This window comes from Anthonomus grandis, chromosome 12 (assembly GCF_022605725.1).
Source record: "Anthonomus grandis grandis chromosome 12, icAntGran1.3, whole genome shotgun sequence".
NCBI lineage: Eukaryota > Metazoa > Arthropoda > Insecta > Coleoptera > Curculionidae > Anthonomus > Anthonomus grandis.
Window position 1 is genome coordinate 20,659,709 of NC_065557.1, and position 15,661 is coordinate 20,675,369.

At 29.8% G+C, this 15,661-nt stretch overlaps 1 protein-coding gene across 2 annotated transcripts in view; it reads left to right on the forward strand.

Annotated features, from left to right (window-relative positions):
- The window catches only part of LOC126743443 (RNA-binding protein Musashi homolog 2), a 218,539-nt gene that overhangs the window by 139,635 nt on the left and 63,243 nt on the right, over positions 1-15,661 (forward strand). The window contains exon 1 of one of the 2 annotated variants that reach the window (XM_050450543.1): positions 10,890-11,292. The exons of the other annotated variant lie outside the window; for it this stretch is intronic. Within the exon in view, the coding sequence (XP_050306500.1) occupies positions 11,207-11,292 (86 nt within the window). The 5' untranslated portion in view covers positions 10,890-11,206. Of the gene's footprint in view, positions 1-10,889; positions 11,293-15,661 lie in introns of those variants that run through there. 2 annotated transcript variants of the gene reach the window in all.

The following is a 15,661-nucleotide window of genomic DNA, read 5'->3' on the forward strand; positions in this document are numbered from 1 at the left end:
TGACAATTTTATTATATGGAACCTTATTAACTAAAGTCTACTACTTTACCATGACAAAAGAATGTAATCTTTTAATAATAATTGAGGGCCATAAAAACAAAACTAGAATTGTGAAAAAAATGTATTTTTGTGTAATTTTTGTTCAATAAAAATTTAAAAATATCTGAAGCCAGTTTTGTATTTTTTTTGATGAGAGAAATGAGATACGTAGGTAGTAGCGATGTAAAACGTAGGTTATAATCTAGGTAAAAATATCTTCCAAAGAAGGTATTACTCGACCCCTCCTTCCATTTAAAATTTTAGAGATGAGTTTCACCCTCGCTAAAGGATTCACGCTTGAGACATAAAAGTTACAAGAAAATATTTCTCTTAAAATTAGAAATTGACGGGCATTCTTTCGTAAATGTCCTGGAATGCCCATATTAGGCTCTGATTTTCTGTGTAATGTTTCCACGCGACGCTTCTTAACGAATTTAAAATAACGAAACTAAACTTAACTTCTAAACGAATTTAAAATAACGAATTTAACTGTAGGTTTCACTTAAAATTTTTAAAATCATAAGGTTAGCTCCCTCCACAATAACACCGGCTCTCATTGGCTATGGCCTGTGCCATACTACGCGTCTTTATTATTGTCTTTGTTAGGCTTGTTTTCTTTTTTATGTTGACTGATTTATTAGTGAGAATTATTATAAATATATCTTTATTAGAAAAAAATCTCTGTTAATATAGAACACATTTTAACAGAAAATAATCTAGAAGATGCTGAGAAACAGGAAAAGTCCAATTAACGAATACATTCAGATATCAAAGACCACTACTGAGGAGTGGGAAAAAAACTTTGAACAACTCTACAATAATATAAAATAGGAAAACACGGAGACAACGGAGATACCCACAAATGAAGAAACATCAGAAACTTATCAATATACGTGATCAAACAAACAGCAACAGCTCTAAAAAACAGAAAATCAACTGGCAATGCAAGCATGGGCGAAGTAAAGGATCTTTACAATAAAATCTTATATGTACAAAAAGTACTCTTAGAATCTAATAAATCTTCAAAAAAGGAGAGAAAGCAGATCCCAAAAGCTACAAAGGAATCAGCCTTCTGTTCTGTTCAGTTTTAAAGCTATTTACAAAAATATTGGTAGTAGAAGTGACGAGGACTGGAATATGTGAAGAACAACAATGATTTCGACACAATAGGTCGATATAGATGCTGTAGTCATACTCTGTCAAATAGCCCAAAAAGGTATTGAAGCCTAATCAATTAGATTTAAAAGAAGGCGTGCTCAAGTCCAGAATCAAATTTGAATTCAATAAAGCGCGGGAAATTCAAATTCTGCGATGAGCCCAATTTGAGAAAACTACTAAATGTCACAATCTGCGGATACCCCACTTGATTAAAAGAAATTGTTATCAATATTTATTCTTCCTAACACTTTTTATATTTTTTAATTTAAAAAATTATAAAAAGAATTTGCACAAAAAAAAACTATTTTTCCTTGCACAAATTTTAACCAAGCAGAACACGGCTGACTGTGCAATTTGATGTAGCATATGTGCACAATTTCCTAATAAATTGTGCAAATATGTATGGAATATAACTTGTAAATTAAACTTTTAGAATCAAAAGAATTTAAAAACTTAGGTACTATTAAACAGTTTAACACTTTTTCTACTTCAAAAAATATCCTTGGGTAATATTGACGACACACATGTCATAGGCAAAAAAGAATATTTCTTCAGTAATATTGTTTATTTACATTACAGGTAGAAAAAAACACACAACTGTATGATTTTATGTAAACAAAAATATATTATTTAATTGTCTGGAAAATAAAAATTCCAAATTTCAACTATTCAATATACTATATAATTAACACTGCTAATTTATAATGCAATACAAATTGTAATATCATAATAATAATCTTGGACTGTTGTGTATTCCAAAGACTGCAATAAATAAATAATTAGTTCAATAAAATAAATAATTAGTCTAAAATTCTAAATAGAACAAAGAGTATGAAAACCCCAGAATTCTATTTAAATGTGCAATTATAATATCTTTCATAACAATATGATAATAACTGCAATTGGAAAGCTAATAGTATCATATTAAAATTTTTTCTTCATGAGTTAAAGATAGAAAAAGTATTAAGTGAAATGTAGTTTAATAATATGAAATAAAATAATATAAAATATAATTATAGCACTAATGCAGAAAAATAAAATATTAACTCTAAAAACATAAAATATTCTTTAATATATCTCAACAATATAAATATAAAATATTAATAAAAACTAAATCCTAGGGAGAACATGGCTTATTAATAAGTTGCTGGTATAGTCTGCATTGGTTCGGATGTAAAAGGTGGCATGAAGAAGCAGTTGTACATGAAATAATAAAAGATGGAACAGTAAAAGCACATGTAGTCTTCAACATTATATTTTATAGTAATAGATTGCTCATTAAGAACAAAGTGATATAGAGTTGGCTTGTTTGTCAGTGTGGTTAATAGTTAATATTTATAGTAACTATATTAGTACTACTTTCTCAAATCACAAATAGTTGCACAGACATTCATTCCAATTGACTGCAAGTCTTTAGTGCAATTTAATTATTAGGTTTTTTTAAACCTCTGTCTTAACTGTATGTTGTGTAAAAGAAATATGACACTAGCATTTTATATGTTTTTTAAGACCCCAAATCATGAATACAAGAGTATGATTTGCTTGGTTGTGTTTTTACCTAGAGAACCTAAGTCTTTAAAACCTGAACTTTCTACTGACTCTTTGACTAGAATTTTTATAAAAAAGTCCGGAACTTTATATTTCATCAAATATCAAGGTACAACAACGATCTAATTCAATCATAGACTCTGCCTGCAGTTTAAGGCGTTGCAAAATTGGTTCAATTTGTCCACCATTGAAAGGTATATTGAAGAGTATAGCTTGAAGAGTTCTTGGAGGTAATAAAAAGATCCTTAAATACTTGTAAAGATGTAAAGCCATGGACTGCATTTAAGAGAGAAAATGCTTTGTTCTTCACTGACCACCTGCTACCAGACGATGCATGTTTTGCATTTAGAAATTGAGAGTTAATAAATTCTTTAGTTACTTCGTTAAGATTCTCTTCTATAAATTGAAATATTCCATCATTATTAAGAGACCTTGAAGAAGCAATAGGTGCCCTTTTATATTTCAGAAGTAAGAATGCCTTTTCTATGCTCCTAGAGAAAAGAATATTTGTTAATAAATTTGTGGAAATATTGGAACAAGGACTTCCTGATAGTATTGATGGTGAACAATTTGACTGCACATTCCCTGATGAGATAGTTAAAGTGGACATACCACTAGTGTCACTAGTGTCTCTAAGCTTGCAACTTGAATTTTATTATCTATTATCTTATTATATTGATTTTCTTGGTTTTGGGAGAAGTAAATACTAACTGTGTTCTAACAGAACCTGATGTTTTAGCAGAGACCGTGGAATTGCATCAAACCTAAGCCTTGACTCAGAGGGATAAAAAAAGTCAACGTCAAAATTGTCACTAACATCACTACAATCAAAGTTTCCTAATGTAAAATCACCCTTAGATGGCCACCGTCCTGTAAGAAATTTTATCAAAAAAACCATTAGGCTTGTTTGCGTGAGTTGACAACACTGACGTTTGATATGTGATCTGTCATGAACTTAAGTATAAAAAGTCGTGACTCGTGCAGTTCCTTTACTCATAAATAATGAGTAACTATATATTAAATACTACATAAAAATCATAGTTCAAAAATTAACGAAGGTGCCTTAATTTCAAAATGTCTTAAAAAATCTTTTAAAATATCGCTTTGTCGGATATTATTCATGCTCTGGAAAGCTTTCCTCTAAGGAATATAGTATTCGTTAGGTCGCGAAACTAGTTGCCAGTAAATAGAAATTTTGAAACATGCAATTTTTTTCTATGCCTCTTATCTGTATAGTTGAGTTGTTGTTTATAATACATTTACCATACATTTATAATACATTTACCTGTAGAGCTTCTCTTTCGCTCTCTCTTAAATTACTAATTTCCTTTTTTAATTTTTTTAATTAAATAATTAAACTTATTCTATTTTTTATTATATATTGTTTAGCTTATTGGTGTTTTATTATACGTTATTAGGATTCGTAAGATACAAGTTTATGGAATCAATAAAACACGTATTTTAAACTGCCATGCATCTATTCCTGTAAGTTTATTGAAACTTCGTAAATTTTAACGAGCTTCTTAAACAAGTATAAGAAAAAATTGAATTAACAAATGCAACTATCTTAAATTCTTAACTTAATGTAACTTTCTATTTCTTTTTTGTAAACATAACCTCCCAAAACTAATTTTTTTTGTTTCCCAATATTGGAACCACTGAAATTTGTCAGGGTGTGCAATATCGAAAGGACACCATCAAGCAAAATGGCAGCCACCCCCAACTTAATAAATATAACTGGACTGCTAATATATATGGCCACCATGACCAAAAATGGCCGCTGCCTGGTGACCGCCATTTTTATAGTGGTTGTGTCCCTTTGATAATATGTTGGTCACTCTGAACATTTTCAGTGTTGCCAACAAAAAGTAAATTCAATAAATGTAACGAAGTTGACGACGCTGACGCTTGACGTGTGATCTGTCTAAAATTAATTTTTTTCATTAACATTGTCTCTAAACCAACACTGGGATTCTAAAATCACGACTCAACCCGATCACTCGATATCACTGATTCTAAATAACATTTTTAATTGTGAGTGTAGGGGATTGCCTAGTTTTTGGCGATTTGTAAACGACACGCTTGGGTATATCGTCTCCATCTGGCGATATAGCTTCCTTCATATTTAATACGTGGATAATGTATCAGCATCCTTATTTAAACGTATTTGGTTCACTGTTTTTCAAAACCGAATTATTGTGAATTGGCTGTCTGTGTTGGTTATCATAGAATAATATATAGAGTTGTTTATTTTTACTATATAGACCCTTGCTAGTTACAAACATCGTATAAAATCATCTATATTTTGAATTTTATAGATGATTGTAGCTATTAATGTGGAAACACTGTACATAGAAGGAAAGTACAAGTTAAAAATGTAAATTTGTTTGTTATATACATTTGTCAAAATTTTGTGCAGAGAATTTATGTTACAATTTATTCTTAATAAGCATAATAAAATACAAACGTAGTTTTAATTCTCAAATTTAAAATGTACATAATAATAAATAAAAACAAACATAAAATAGTTACAAAAAAAATTAACAAAACAAATGAAAATGACTAATAGATTATTTATTTTTATTTTTGTTTATCACAACAAGTTTAGACAACACAATTGACGTTTCCATTGGTGACAAATCAAATATAACAAATATATCTTAGCAAATCTAAATCAAATCGAATAAAACGAGTTTAGTTTAGCCGACGATTGAAATTTCGAATCACCCTTCTCGTCGCAATCGAATTCGAAATCATGATCGTATCGAGATTGAATCATGATTTTACAATTCCTCTGCACATTCTAAACTAAAATATATGTGTCAGAGATTAGAATTGTTGAAATGGGTAATAAAAACCAATGAAAGGGTTTCAATAAACTTTGTTTTTAAGCAAATTTGTTAAGTAAACACAAGCAAAAATTTAAATGAAGATCATTATTTTTAGAGAATTAAAATTTATAAGATTCAAGTTTATGAAAATATTAAAACACATAATTTAAAGTGCATGCATCTATCTTAAGTTAATTAAAACTATGTCTCATTTTAGGGGAGGATTACTTTCTTTCATAAATTTTAACGAAATTCTTAAACAAGTACAAGAAAAATCTCAGATCTAACTTAACTATCTTATATTCTTAAGTAAATGTAACTTTCTATTTTCTTTTTGTAAACAAAACCTCCCAAAACATTAATTGTTTTGTTTTCCTACAATTGGCAAAACTGATTTGTCAGAGTGACCAACATCGAAAGATCACTCAAAATGGCGGTCACCTAGTAGTGGTCATTTACTTTTCTACTATGAATTGGCAGTCCAGGTATATTTATTAAGTTTGTGCTTGTTTGTTGTTTGCTTAGAACATTGAAAGGCAAGAATTAGTATTGCCGTGCATCTATGGCAGTTTGTTGCAGATTGTTATGCAAAATAAAAAAAGCAATAGGGATATACGATAAATGACACTTCAAATGTCATACATGTCAATTAGTGGTTACCGGTGATACTTTTTAATGGTTTCGAAAACTGTCTAGGAGCCCTAACAACTATATTGGGACAAACTAAAATACACATGTAATTTAATTTTTAATATACTTCTATTTTCTAAACTTCCTTTTTTTAATGTAATATTGTTTAAACAGTTAATTAATAACAAAATCGATTCATTAGGAACGCAAAAACACAAAATATCTATTCTATAACATACCAAATTATTTAAAAAATGCTAATATTGGGTGGCAACTAAATAATGGGACAAACGCGAACTTCAATTTTTAAAATGGAGTAACGTCGCACTTAGATTGTATAACTGCTTGAATTCTTTTGGGCATTGATTGGACTAAGGCCTTACACTGTTCGGGGGGTAAATTCATTCCAAATCTGCTCTATTTTGGCCTTAAGTTCTGGCAATGTTCTTTGAGGGATGTTCCTTAATGTCTGTTTCATTTTATGCCATACTGTTTTAATGACATTAAGGTCTGGGCTGTTAGAAGGCCAAGAAAGGCAGTTTATGTGGTGGTCCCCAAACCACTTTTTTGTAGTTTTGGCCGTATGACATGCAGCCCCATCCTGCTGAAATATGTAATTTTCATTAACTGTTAATTTCGCGATACTTGGAAGTAGGCTATTTTGTAGAATTTGTTGATATTTTGCAGCATTTACCGTGCCCTCTATAAACTCAAAACACCCTAATCGTCCAAGTATCATGCAACCCCAAATCATTATTCCTTTAGGAAACTTTATGGTGCATTTTAAACAGTCCTTATGGAAAGCCTCATCTTTTGTGCGAATCACACTTTTCGGTAGTCACCAACACATACGTTGAATTTTGATTCATCGCTAAAAATTACGCGGGACCAATCTTCTACTGACCAGGACAATTTAGATTTTGCCCATATCAGTCTGGCTTTCTTTTGTTTTGCTGTTAAAAGCGGTTTTTCCTTTGCCTATAAGAAAAAATGTATTAAAAAAGTTTATTGTTTAGATCTGCAATAACCTTGTAAAACTTCAATTCGCATTTATGAATCCACTTGTGACAACATTCTCTTGACAAATTATGCCCAGTTTCATGAATCCGTTCTGCCGTTACCTGCCGTACCGTATTTCTTCGACCTTTTTTGCATAATTCAACAAGCATTCTTTTATCCCTATCAGAAACTAATTTTGGGCGACTTGGGCTATTCCTTTTCTTATGTAAAATTCCTCCAGTTTCCCCATAATGCTTTATTATATTAAACACAGTACTTTTAGGAATATTTAGTTCATCCGCCACTTCACGTATTCTTTTTTCACGTTTCGGGAATAATTTTTAACCACCAACTCGCGAATTTTCGAATTTGTCGTGATACCACGCACCATTTTAATTAATAAAGAAGTGTTTGAGTTACCCAAACTGACAGTGAAGCAATTTCAAAATAAACAAATGTGTCTGGCAACATTGTTTATTAATTGTTTTTGCAGCCAACTTGTCTTATCTGGTATCATTTTTAACTCGTGACTTTATACTGTCCCATTATTTAGTTGCCACCCAATATTAGCATTTTTTAAATAATTTGGTGTGTTAGAATAAATATTTTGTGTTTTTGCGTTCCTAATGAATCGATTTTGTTATTAATTAACTGTTTAAACAATATTACATTAAAAAAAAGCAAGTTTAAAAAATAGAAGTATATTAAAAATTAAATTACATGTGTATTTTAGTTTGTCCCAATATATAGTTGTTAGGGCTCGTATTATAAATATTTTTCAAAAGTTAACTTTAACTTTAACCATCAAGTTACCCTTAGCAATAACATATCAGTTTCATAAACGTCCCATTTCTTCTTCGTCTTTGAGACCTTATTAGGACTATGTGCTACTGTCAAAAGATGAATTTTTCGTGTTTTTATTTTGGCTTGGCTTGGCCGTAGATATACTTCTAGAAAGAAAACCTTTACAAGCTAAAGAACTTTGAAAAATGGCGGCATTTTATATGACATACCAGATGTTTGACAGTCCGGTAGTCTCGAGGAGATAATTTCGTTTTTTTACCGCCATTTATATGTCAAGGAATAGAAGTTTTTCAGTTTTAGGTTATATTCAAAATTAGTGACAGAATATCTGTCAAAAATCACGATTTTTTTATAAAGTTAACTTCTACCTTTTAAAGTTAACTGTGACATAATGTGACATTATTCCACAAGTTCCAGATCCATCTGCAATAAATAATTATTTTGTAAATTCTAATTCAAGTACATATACTACCTCAGATGAAAAGGTTAATTTTTATAAACAAAATAGGCATCAATCATTTACCGAGGAAATAAGGTTTGGTCTGATAGACGAAGAAGCATTAATCCAAATTTTAAATTCTATTAGCACTAATGCCACAGGCGAAGACGAGATATTAATAAGAGATATTAAATTATGCTTTCCTTATTGTAAATATGCTTTAATAAATATTATTAATACTTGTATTCTAGAAAATAGTTATCCGGACTTATGGAAAAAGTCTATTATTTTACCATTACTTTAAAGATCTTCCACCCATAAGTATTTTGCCGGCTATATCAAAAATTTTGGAAAAGCACATTTATCAACAGATTGTTTCATTTGTCGAATCTAAAAAAATAATTCCGCCTAGCCAATCTGGATTTAGAAAAAATTTTAGCACTAGTACCTGCCTAATTAACTTGGTGAATGATGTAAGGCTTGATCAGGATCGGAAAGAAATCACGTGCCTCTGCCTATTAGACTTCAGTAAGGCCTTTGACACACTGTGTCACCGGATGTTGTTGGCTAAGCTTCACCATTTTGGTTTTTCTCAGGAAGCTGTAAAATTCTTTGAATCTTATCTAGTCGGGCGTGTTCAGAGTACACTTCTTTATAATGGGCCCAACAAAATTAAATCTGATTACATACCGGTGACAACGGGCGTCCCACAGGGGTCGATATTAGGGCCATTATTGTTTTCATTATACGTTGCAGATATGAACAAAGAGGTTATAAATTCCAAAATGCAACAGTTTGCTGATGATTCCCAACTGTACATTTCATTTAATCAAGATCTATTGCAGCATTTTCAGAAAAATCTTAATGATGACCTAAAAAAAATTCGAAGTTTTGCAAATAATCATATTCTTAAGCTAAATGCTGCAAAATCAAGTGTAATATTGTTGGGAGAGAACAAAGCCAGAATAGCAAATATTAATCAACATTTAAATATTATGATAGATAATGAAAGGTTGCCTGTTGTCACAGAAGTCAAGAATTTAGGTGTTTACCTTGACACAAGATTAACTTTCGAAACGCATATAAAAAAGAAACTTTGTATTGCCTATTTAAAATTGAAGAAAATATATCAAGTAAACAGATTTTTGCCCTCAACAACAAAATACTATTTATGTAACTCTCTTGTTTTATCTTTGTTGGATTATGGTGACATCATTTATCACAGCTCTTTGACTAACAGAATTTCTAAATCTATTCAGAAGTTGCAAAATGCGTGTTTGCGATTTTCATATAATATTTTGTATAGAGATCATATTACTCCACACTTAAATAAACACTCAATATTATCTATGGCTAATCGACGTACGCTACATTTAACCAATTTTATTTATAGAGTTTTAAAATCCAAGCAACCGCCATATTTATATCAACTTTTCATATCTAGAGATCACTATCACCAAACTCGCTATACTGGCAATTTTCTTGTACCGCAACACCGTTCTGCAAATTTCCAAAAATCCTTTGCTTTTGTTGCACCTCAAATATGGAACAATATTCCAATTGAAAAAAAAACTTTAGCAATATCTACATTTTCAAAACACATTAAAAATAAACTTTTGCAAGAGCAACTTACAATTTAATGAAAATGTAAGAAAATGTTGAAATTATCTGACTATTTGTGGCTAGATCTGTGCGTTCTCTGTCAGTCCAATTTATAAATAATAATGAATTATTAGTGCTATTCTCCTAGTGACCTATGGGGGGTTCTTGTGCTTGACCGGATACCAAAATTATTGTCATAAACTGAAAATTATTAACTTTATTGTTAGGTATAAATAGTAATTTTTTTTTTCTTTAGGTTTTAGTTTTTTATAGGTTTTAGTTTTTGGGGCGCTCTACACATTTCTGAAAATAAGTTCCAGACTTGTGAATCGGTTTATTAATCGCAGGGTAGTCCTTTATTTATCATCAACCGAGATTATTGTTATATTTAAAAATGAAGTGTAATTAATTTTGGAATAAATAAAAAGTTTTTGAATTTGAATTTGAATTTGAAGTTAACTTTAAGTTATCTGTCAAAATAGTTTAATAACAGCGGCCCTAAGGTAAGGTAACCGAAATTGGCTATTACCTAAAAGTTAACATTGGACCATATTTGTAATAAAGTTACCGGTCGACTCGCTTCCGAGTGCATCGACTTTTCAAGCAACAATAATTATTCAAATTCCCTCGAGCTACAAACCACTTTTTTCTTAGATAATATGATATAAACAGAACACACAATAGAAACGACTGAATACTAAACAACGTAAAAAATCGCACATTTCACATCTCGTGAAGTTCATTGCCATTACATTATCACCTTCGCAGTCGCACCACCTAGTCCAATTAACCTTGCCCGTTTCTATTCTTCCCATCGGGCTGCATGTGGTGCGGTGGGTCGGGTCGGTCGCTACGGATCTGAACTGCCTGGCCTGAACAAAACAGCCGGCAGAAGGGCCTGCGTTGCGTTCGAAGTTCGCTCGAAGCACTACGATACGGAATAAACGACAAACGATACGAAACGTGCAGCTGCTGCCTGGTTTATTCGGCGTCCGCACTTTGAAAGCCGGTTGCCTTTTGCTTTATTCAATTCAGTTCTTTACCAGGGTTTGTGAGGGTGAATGTTAACATTTTCGCACGGTCTTTTAGGCGCATCGTTTACTAGTTTTTTCATACGGTTGTTTTAACTCGATTAGTGCAAGTTTTAACTGTCGAAATGCTGTTTGAAAATCATCCGGCTAACGGCACCAAACTATTCCCTTACGCGATACCCCCGCCGGTATTACCTGCAGCAATTGTTGGGTAAGTTATTGATAACTGTTTAATTATAACATGTTCAAACTGGAATTGTTTTTATCTTTCTGTGAGCATGCTTATTGTTTAGTACAGCCAAAAGTTAGTCGCCGGCGTCGTTACAGCTTCCTAAAATTGTAAACGATTTAAATTTATGTTAATAATATGTAGGTACCACCTATCTTCTTCTGCTCGTATTTGTGGGTAATTTCCTGTTTCTATTTATTAAATGTATAGACTGGGCTTAGTCAGTTTAGTGGAGGTGCTAAATACCTATGTATTTTTTGTTTTTTAGCATTTTCCCTTTTCATTACTAAATATTATTATCATTGTTTTGTATTAAAACATAACTAAGCATGTACTTGAATATATTTTTTAGATTAAATTGCCTTATTACCAAACACAATATATATTTCAAATTGTACATGTAAAAGCAAGTAGGTAGGTGTTAATTTGTGAGCTGTAGACATGATGCAAATATTGGATTTTAAAATTAGATTAATGTTATTATAGTTGCCATAGCAAGTAGGTATAAATCTTTAAATATTTTTCTTTTTTACTCAAGAGTATTTTTATCATTATGGTGAGTTACAAATTAAAACACATACATACATTCTATGGCTCACAACAAAAGAACTGTACATACCTACAATAACCAACCCTTCTATAAGACTATAAACTTATAAAACTTGATTTCATATAGATGATGTTTTCTTCTCTTTGTCTTCTCTCTGTCTTCATTGACAAACTTCTTTGTTCTGTTGGTTTACAAAATCAAGTTTTATTTGAAGGTCCGAGTCCTTAAGTTTAAATTATTTTACAGTTCATGCAATTCTAAATTATGGTAGGGAAACATTATAGAAAAAAAGGTTGTTGTCTAGCAGCAGATAGTTTTTCGTTAAATATTCACTAATAATTTAGTTTCGCAAGAGTAGTATCTCTTATTTATAACATATTTGAACAAACAACATACCTATTTATTGTATACAGTGCATTCAAGATGAAAGGAACAAATTCATTTAACATTCATGTGTTTATTTCTTCTTTTATTTTTCAGACATATCAATCATAATTGTCATTTGCATTTTTTTCAATCAAAATTTTCTATAGGTACAAGGTATCTATCTCAAGTAGAAACTATGGTGTCAAATTTTTTTTTTTTTAAATGGAACCCTGTGTATATCATGATACTATACAATTCTAGGATATATTCTAAATCCTTTTTGTATAGCAGAAACAAATTTGACAATAGACTATTTATTTATCAACAAGCCACAGTCCAATATAAAGAAAATGTACAATTGAAAAACTTTAAAAGTATCAAATTTAAGTTAATCCTAAGCTGGTATCACAATAATTCTGTATACATATAATTTAAGTAAATAGGTATTTAAAAAAATATAAATAAAATAATCAAAGATTATTAATGAAATATATTGCATTAAAAAACAAAATGTATACAATATTTACTCTTATTGCAACTAGAATTCAAATTCAAAATATGCTTTATTGTTCTAAACATTTGTTGTTGTGAAGAAAGCTGTATAAAACAAAAAAAATAAAAGTAGGTGACAACAACAACAAACAATATATGAATAATACACACAGATAAAAATAAAACAAAATTGCAAGTTTTGTTTAATTTGTTATCAATTTACTTCAATGCATTTTTGAAGTCACTAAATAATTTCCAATTGCACATTTTCAATCACTAGAAGAACCATTAGTGTAATTTTTTGTTGCATTCAACATTATTTGCCATATTCATTTAAATTTTGGACTTCAAATAGCCCCATGAGAAAAAGTCTAGTGGGGTTTATCTGGCGACCTTAGTAGCCGCTCAATCATTACAGGGGTTACAGACTTCTTGATTTGTATCTACCTGGTGGCCAAAACCAATCAGGAGTACTCAATTCATTCTTTCAGATAAATGCATTTTATTAAAAAATTATGTGTGAAATGACAAGTAATATGACAATTATACTCACAAATGCATGACAAACCATCAAGTAAGTTTTAAAACTGGAAACTATTAAAAAATAATAAGGTCTACTTATGTTCTAAGAAATCACATCAAAAATTAATGTTTTTCAAAAGTTGAAAAACCCTGTAACCAAAATTTTTATTACAAAAGATGCATTGAATGAAATGGACAACAAATTAAACATTAGTTGCAATAATTCTAAAATAAATTTTTTAATGTTTTAATTTTATATGTTTTGTTAGACTGTTACATCATATTTGACAAACCATTGACTTTACGCATTTGATTTGCTGTCCAAAAAGTATTCAAAAAATATCATAGAATTGTAAAACAGCATAACATACACAGTGTTCTATTTGAAAAAATGAATGTTTACACTAATTTGATGCAACCTGTATGCATGTGACAATACTAACCAATGTGTTCAAAAAATAAAAGAAGAAAAAAATACATGAATTTTAAATGAATTTGTTACTTTTATTGTGAATGCACTGGATAACTCTATATTTATATTACAAATATTTTAATTTAAACTCCTAATGTGTTTGATGCTTTAGTGCTGGGCATATCTAGGATTGCCCACAATGGAGAAAAAATGTTCAAATCTTTAAAAAAATTAAAATGATTTAAAAAACTTAGTTAACTTGATATAACAAATCCATACACCAGTCCAAACTCTACTGTAAGTTTTAATAAATATTTGAATCAAATTACTTAATAGCCTTTGGTTTCTTCCAAAAAATGATAAAAAATCAATCATGTGGATAATACTTGGATGAAGGTCACTAGAAAATAAAACTCACAAGTGTTTTTGTATTTTCATCATTCTTCAGAATGCAACACATTTATCTTTAGTTACCTATGGCTTATATAAAAGAGTGATATGAATGTTTGTACAGTTCTAAAATAACTATATTAATAATAAATAACTATAAATGTGCAAAATTTAAAGTAAAACAGACCCTTATATAATATTTTCTTAACAGTATTATTTAGTGCTCCACCAATCTTAATGCTTGAATTCAGGTAGAAGAATGGGCCCTCATAAACTTCTTTGTTCTCTTAGTTCACAGAAACAAGTTTCACTTGAAACCCTAATCCTTATTTTTTGCAATCCAATATTATGGTAGGCTATGTTGTACACAATAAGAATTTTATCCTAGCAGTAGATGATTTTTTCAAAAATGTATGATTAAGTTTTTCGTGAGATAGTTGGTTCAATTTTTTATTTAAGCATTCACTACTAATTCAACAACATACTTTTACAAGGGTTGTGCCTTTAATAATTCAAGAAACAACCAACCTACCTATTTTATATAAATGCTTAAACTCTATTGTTGTCTTTATAAATATTTAAATTAAATTAATATAATCTGGTTTTCATAAAGGGAAAAAATTATATCACTTTATGCAAGTATTTTCCAGAACATTTGAAGTATTCTTGGTTTCAGTTAGTTCTTTAATAAATTTGAATATATTAATAATAACAAATTTATTTATTTACTTGAATTCCACTCATTTCTACAATAACTATTTTAGAATAATTTCATTGTTTTCAATGAATGATATGTATAATTTGTAAAAGATATACACACAATAGTCACTTCCAATTTTTTCATTTTATTATTAACAGAAGCCATTTACATTTCATGTTTGAATCAAATTAATATTACATTTTTTTTCAATGAAACAAGAAGAATGTTGCTTTATCTGAGAATAATAAAAATTATTTAAAATAAGAATAGTTCACTATTGCTGACTTATTTACAAAACAATGATATCAATATAATATAGGTATGCAACATAAAATTATTATAAACCATATTCTTATCTAAATAATTGTGAATAGGACCTAGGTTATTCTCTAAAAGCAAGGAAAATTATCGGTTTGTATTTCAAAATGCACTTTTGAGTGAGAAATATTTATAATATATCTATTATTTATGATTCACAGTTTTATCTAAAAACTTAAAATTTTATATTTTATTCTTTTAACAATCTACATCTCTGTTAAGTTATATGTATTGATAAACCAGGAGCTGAAAAAATTTACTGCTTACTTTTTTACATCTCAATTAAATAATAGATATTTTCAATATTATTGATTTTATGTTTCTGCCATGTCTACATTTACAACAAACCATAATCAAAAAAAAATGTGTTTGTTAATTGCTGCTGTAGTAGTGCTGACAGTAATGACACATATTTTTTATTATGACCAGTGGCCTCACAACAATAAAACTTTATATGCCTTCAGTTTTGCAATGCTCATATTACAAATGATAAACTTTATAGGTCTTTCACAGCATCCATTTCAGAAGTATTCAGAACTCCCTGACAAGATTTTTCATTCTCATAGTTCCCAAAATTATTAATGTTTTACACTAAGACTTA